Source organism: Arvicola amphibius, chromosome X, assembly GCF_903992535.2.
Source record: "Arvicola amphibius chromosome X, mArvAmp1.2, whole genome shotgun sequence".
Lineage (NCBI taxonomy): Eukaryota > Metazoa > Chordata > Mammalia > Rodentia > Cricetidae > Arvicola > Arvicola amphibius.
Genome location: NC_052065.1, coordinates 51,422,678 through 51,429,256, shown reverse-complemented (window position 1 = coordinate 51,429,256; position 6,579 = coordinate 51,422,678). Strand labels below are relative to the sequence as shown.

General features: G+C 43.2%; 1 protein-coding gene across 1 annotated transcript in view; it reads left to right on the top strand.

Annotated features, from left to right (window-relative positions):
- The first annotated feature begins 1,118 nt into the window (after positions 1-1,118).
- Pdk3 (pyruvate dehydrogenase kinase 3) overlaps positions 1,119-6,579 on the top strand; it is a 71,916-nt gene continuing 66,455 nt past the window's right edge. The window contains exon 1 of the mRNA XM_038317214.1: positions 1,119-1,413. Coding sequence (XP_038173142.1) covers positions 1,308-1,413 — 106 coding nt within the window. The 5' untranslated portion in view covers positions 1,119-1,307. The remainder of the gene's footprint in view (positions 1,414-6,579) is intronic.

Sequence of the window (6,579 nt, the reverse complement as noted above, 5' to 3'; positions counted from 1 at the left end):
ACAGAAATTAAGTCAGTGTATGGCGGTATTGGCTAAAGTAAGCAGTATTTCATATAGCCACATTTGGAAATACCGATTTTATATACTGAGCCATGTATTCAAAGAAAATTCAGTACAGTGTAAACATAGATGGATACCTGCTCTCAAATAGTGGTGAAACTGAGTCTGGCAGGGTTCTATGGTGGTGAGGTGTTGTGAGATAATGGTCACTGGCTTTAATTTGAGCCTTTCCAATGGATGTGTATGTGAGGGTGTGAGGAGGGCAAGGAGATATCTATGATGAATCCCATCCAACTGTTTTGGGACGCGGGGATCTAGGACGCATGGATAGCAAGTGTTAATGACCTTTATTTGTAATGGACTCCTCCAATGGTGGTAGCAGTGAGAGGTAGCAGTGAAATAGTGAGTGATCTAAGGATCTTGGGCAGTGATTGGCTCAGGTGGTAACTGGAGGTCTAGGGCCGGTGATGTAACAATCCCTTTTTTGTAACAATCGGTCCAAAGGTATTCACCAGAGTGAAGGCTGAAGGCCGGCAGACGGGCAGCGGAGCTCCTTAGGTTAGGTTAACTGGCCGGGGGTGGGGGGAGAGGTGGGAAAGCCAGTAGCTTTTATGTAATTCTGTGCTAAGGTACTAGTATTGTTGGAGGGGATGAAACAAACCACATAGTTAAGGGGCAAAGAATTTGAAAAAGCATAGGACTGCGAGGAACAATTTAAAGCGGAGCAGTCAGCTGATCTGAGGAGGGCCTTCCGGAAGAGGGGCCCGGGGTTGGAAAGGTTTAGGGCAGCGCTAAAGATCGTGTTTCAGGACGTGGTCTCCCGGCGTCCTCCAGGTCTCCAAGCACTTTTTGGTCTTGGAAGACCTGATCTGGGGAGGGACCGGCCACAGCCAGGCTCCTGGGGACCAGGGTGAGAGCCACGAGCGAGGGGAGCGAAGGCGGGAGTTTGTATGTGTTACCGGGGCTTTAAGAAAGCTTTGGCGGCGGCGGCAGCCAATCAGCGGCGCGCGCGTGCCGCCGCGTGCCCCTCGCGCCCCTCACATTCCACGCGCGCCGCGTACGTGCGGCGGCAGACCCCGCCTATTCTGGGCGGGGTTTACGAACTCGCGGGCAGCGGGCCACGGCTGCCTTCACTGCCATCGGTGCTTGTTTAGGTGCTGCTGCAGCCACGGCTCTGGTGGCGCCAAGGCCGAGCCCCAGGTGGAGGTAAAGCCCCGCCGGCGCCGCCTCCGTGTGGCGGCTCGGCGTCGGCGGCCCCTGCGGCTATCCGGGACGTCTCGGCGGATGTGCGCAGTGCCCGAGTGAGGATGCGGCTCTTCTACCGGCTGCTCAAGCAGTCGGTGCCCCAGCAGATCGAGCGCTACTCCCGCTTCTCTCCGTCACCGCTCTCTATCAAACAGTTCCTGGACTTTGGTGAGTGCGACGACGTGGGGCCACTCCCCAAGGCCCCAAGGGAGTGAGGGAGCGGCCATCCCTGGCCCCGCTTGCTGCAGGGGCTCTTCAGCCTCAAGGCAAAGTCCGTGGGAACTGCCTGGGCGGGGTGATGGGGGAAACAAGCCTGGGGCTCTCCTGGGGCTGAGGTTTCAGGTTTCAGGAGGTGGAGGGGCAGGGACCCCACGCTCAGCTACGTCCAGGGACCCTCATCCCAGTCGGAACTCCCAACCCTTACTTCAGATCTACTTGACTCAGACCGCTCTGTCCTTAAAACTTGAGAAAGATCTCTTAAACGTTTTTATTTTTAGAGTTTTTAATGGTTGGGTAAGACGTGTTTAGAAACACCTTGAGGTTGAGTAAATCCTGCAGTGGCATTTTGTTCCTTTTCTACTGTTAAGGTAGCCTGTTGGCCTGACCTGAACGTCTTCATTATGATACCTTAGTACAGTCACAATCGTGGGCTGCAAATGCCTTAGATGTTGGGCAAGAGTTAACTTGTGGGCTCCTGGCTACAGAGCAGGGGTTCTAGGATTGCTCCAGCCTGAGTCTGAGCAAGCACCTTTACTTGGTGTCCCTTGCACTCTGTTGGCAGCTGAGTTAGTACTTGGTTTACATGGATTGGGGTGGGAAGGGAGAGGACCCCAATAAAGCCTTTGGCCTAATTTAGATGGGAATAGATTCTACCATCTTCCATTAACTGATCAATCGTGTTCCCCCAGAGGATGTCATTCTAACTCCAGCAGGCAGAATGCGGTTGTGAAACACCTGAAAACAAAACAAAAATGGAATTCAGCATTGCCGAAGGAAAATCAAGATGACATAGGCTCTCCAAGCCTAGAGCTGTTTAATTCTTTTGATTTAAAAATGGTCATGCGATGGTGTCAGTTGGGTATAAAGTGCAAAAGTGATAGAAACTTCTGGGAAGACCAGATATGCAAAATGTGATGTTGTCTGTACTTGGGGGGGGGGGGAGAGCATATAGGATGGAAAGAGGGTGTATAGGTTAAAGGTTTAAGCTGATGCCAAACTGTTTTAGAAATCAAGCTGCGAAAGACAGATGATAAAAATCTAAGACAAGTGAGCAACTGGCCTTTTCATCTTAAGTTTCATTTTCAAAAGCTTTTTCCGTAGTTGGACCCTATTCATTCTCTCTCTCTCTCTCTCTCTCTCTCTCTCTCTCTCTCTCTCTCTCCCTCCCTCCCTCCCTCCCTCCCTCCCCCTCCCCCTCCCTCCCTCCCTCCCTCCCTCCCTCCCTCCCTCCCTCCCTCCCTCCTTCCCTCCTTCTCTCCTTCTCTCCCTCTCTCCCTCTCGCTTGCCACTTGTAAAATTTATTTTAAACATTTTATTTATGTATGTTTTTGTGGTGGTTTGGGCACATGTGTCGTGGTGCCTGGTGCCTCTCTAGAGGTCGGAGGACCCCTTATGGGAGTTCTTTCCTTCTATCACGTGGGTCCCAGAGATCAAACTCTGGTGGCCAGGCTTGGCACCAAATGCCTTTACTCACCGCACTTTCTTGCCCCACCTTACTTGCAGAATTTTAGAGGTTTGAGGCGGGTCCTGATCTCACAGCTTATAATGAAAACCTTGCTATTGCTATAAGTAGGCATGCTTTTCTAACTTATTTGAACATAGAAAACTTTTGTTAAAGAAACTGAGACAGATTGAGAACAAAGGGAATCTTGGTCACTCCCACATTCAAAATTTGTGATCATTCTAGTAGTGTACTTGAAATTTCTGTTAATTTACTTTTCTGGCAGCTAGTATCTTTGGTGTTAATAGGCATCTTGGCAAGGACGTTATTTGAGTAGGAAAGTTGCAGTAGGGAATAGATAGTATGGTGGTGGATAATTTATGGGGCAAGTATCTAGAAACAAATGCTCGCTATTTTAAAAGCATTGAGATCAGTGGTTTGGGGCAGGGCTTCATGTTCTGAATTTCTGGTGTTAGTGTAGGGGTGGAATATAGGGCACTGGTATTTTTAGAAGCCCCCAGGGTCATTCAAAAGTATCATCAGGGTTAAAAAACATTAACTAGATGCACTTCTGGCTGATCTGCTGTTCCTCTTACATCTATGTGGAATATTTGTTTAAGCCTTTAAAATAAGAATTTCTTGAATTATATCTTTACTAGAAATTTGGTCTGTAAGAATAACAAGTATTCTAAATGGAGTATCATTTCCAAGGGCAAGATTAAGAAAAAAAAATCAATGTAATTATATGGTTTTTTTTGGCTCAAAGTGACAGTTCCATGGTTCTAAATTCAAAAGATGCCAAAGGAACTGGGAAGAAAAGGTCTTTTTTCTACTTCTACTAGTCTTGCAATTTTTGCATAAGTTTCACTTATACATTTATTTGCATCTTGCTTTTTAAACTTAACACAAAAGAACTTTCTTTATATGTACCTGTAAGCTTCCTTTTCATTTCTGTGCCTTTTGAGAGTTCATATGGGTGTAGTGTAGTTAGACAGCCCATAATTGATGGCTTGTGAGATGTTTCTAGTCTTTGCTAAGACAAGTACTACAGTGAATTATTGTGTACATTGTAATTTCACGCATGGCTAGGCATATATAGAATACAAATTCCTAAAGGTGACCTTGCTGTATCAGGAAGTATGCACATTTGTAGTTCTGATAATTGTGAACAAATTCCTTTCCATAGGAGTTGTCTGTTTATCTACTGGAAGTTTCCCGGACAGAGTACCTGTTTTCCTGTACTTTTGATAGGTGAAAAGTCATGTTTACACAGAAATGGTTTTTCTTCAAGTGATCTTGACTTTTCATTGTGGACGATTGTAACATATGGAAGGGATAGTATACTGTGCTATTTGAATATGTTTGCATATGCAGACTGTTAGGGTTTCTTATCAAAGTTAGGTTTATTTCAGAAAGACAATTTTTACCCAGTACTCTAATTTTTTCTTTTGAGTTAACTTTTCTGTAAAGATTTGGTATATTCCTGTGAAACCTTCTACGGGAATCTGTGGCATTGGTCTGTATAGGTTTTCTGTGTCATGTGGAATCTCTTTGGATAGATTTTTGTAGAAAATAATTCGCATCAATATATTTTGGCCAGTTTGGATAGATGAGATAAGCACAGCTCCCTTCATTCCCTTTCCATTTAAAAGCCCATTTTTAATTTTGTGCTTTAAAAAAATTTCAGTTTGTATTTTGGCAAGTTTATAAGTGTATATAATATTCTTATTACTTTCTCCCGTCCCTGTCAATCCCCATCCCACAGTCCCTTTCCTAGGTTCATGATCCATTTAATTGAACCAGAGCTGTCTGTGTGACCATTGGGTTGGAACTTGGTAGGGCCATCTTTATTTATTGAGGCATGGTCTGAAAATCCCTGTGTAGACCAGTCTTCAAATTCAGATTTGCCTCCTGAGTGCTGTGAGTAAAGATACGCGCCACCATGCCTAGCAGTCTTACTTTTCTAGTCCAGGCCAATCATGAACTCAGAGTCCCTCTCGATGGTCTTCTGAGTGCTGGGGTTACAGCAGTGCACCACTATATGCAGCTTTGATAGTAGTTTCTTAACGGTTTCCCTTTCTTTCTTGGTTTTCATCTTTATTCTCTATCCTTCTCCCAACCTCTATTTTAGGTAGAATTTCATTTCGTTAGAACTTACCATGTAGAACAAACTGGCCTTGAACTCTTAGTGATTCCTCTGTTTCAACTTTTTGAGTGCTGGAGTTACAGGCATGAGGCACCAGACCTGACTTCCACCCTCTTCTTGATTCAGTTAGCAGTTTATTTGGTCAAGTTTATTTCTTAGTTTTATGGCTTTGATCTTTCAGTTCATGTTTACCTTCAACTTATTAAGTCTCTCTGACATTCTTAGATCAATTTTTTTTCTTTTAAAAACAAGCAGAATACGATTTTCGTTTTTATCATTGCCTTTTATTTCAATTGTTTTAAATTTTATATTAATTATATATATATATATATATACACACACACACATATATGTGTGTGTGTGTGTGTGTGTGTGTGTGTGTGTGTGTATAGGTGCTTGGCCTGCATACATGCTTGTTTACCCCTTGCTTGCCTGGTGCATGTAGAGACCAGAAGAAGCCAGATCACCTGGACAGACTGTTACAGACTGTTGTGAGTCACCATGTAGGTACTGGGAATTGACCCCAGGCTCTCTGGAAGAGCAGTCAGTGCTCTTAACTCTGACCTATCTTTATTTCAGTTCCTAAGGCTTAAGACTGGTTGATCAGTGCTTTAGCTGCTGATATGTGTATTTGACTCTTACCCCAGTCTTTTCTGTATCCTGGAAGATGTTTATTCTTTTATGAGTTAAGGTTAGCTTGAAAGTGTTGAAACTTCCATTGTAGGTTTATTACTTATATATTCTTGAGTTATATTGAATGATTGCAGAATGTTCTCTAGGTTCTTTGACTTATTGATGTTTGTTGTTGTATGTGTCATTTTGTGTGAGTATTCCTTGAACAGCAGAATGAAGGCTACTCTCTCTTCTCAGGTTACATAATTATATATACCATATTGTTATTTAGGCTTTTTATACCTTGTTAAAAAATCACTTGATTTATTGTTGACCAAGTGAGAAAAGTTAGTCTTATTTTTTGTTTTGTTTTTGTTTGTTTTATTTTTGTTTTTTTTTGCTTGTTTTGTTTTTCAAGACAGGGTTTCTCTGTAGTTTTTTTTTTGAGCCTGTCCTGGAACTAGCTCTAGTAGACAGGCTGGCCTCGAACTCACAGAGATCCGCCTGCCTCTGCCTTCCAAGTGCTGGGATTAGAGGTGTGTGCTACCATTGCCTGGCGAAAAGTTGGTCTTCTAGTTTGATTCTATTTTTCTGTATATCTCTTAGTTTCTGTCATATGGTTGTTAATATGATCCTTGATGCTTGTTATCTGTCATGTCCTTGTGGTGAGTTGTAGCTTTTAGCATTACTGTTTCATGCTTTTTGGTCTGGTTTCAGCCTTGTTTGATGTTGAGATCTTCTTGTTGTCATTATTATTTTCAGTTTTTCTGAATTATTTTGCTTTAAATATTTTTCTAAATGTAAAGTTGGCTTTACTTTGTAACAATTGTTTTTATTTATATAGCAGTTTTAGCCTGAATATACATATTGGTAGAAATCAGTGTATTGGTCATACATAATGGTCAGCATCTGCAAA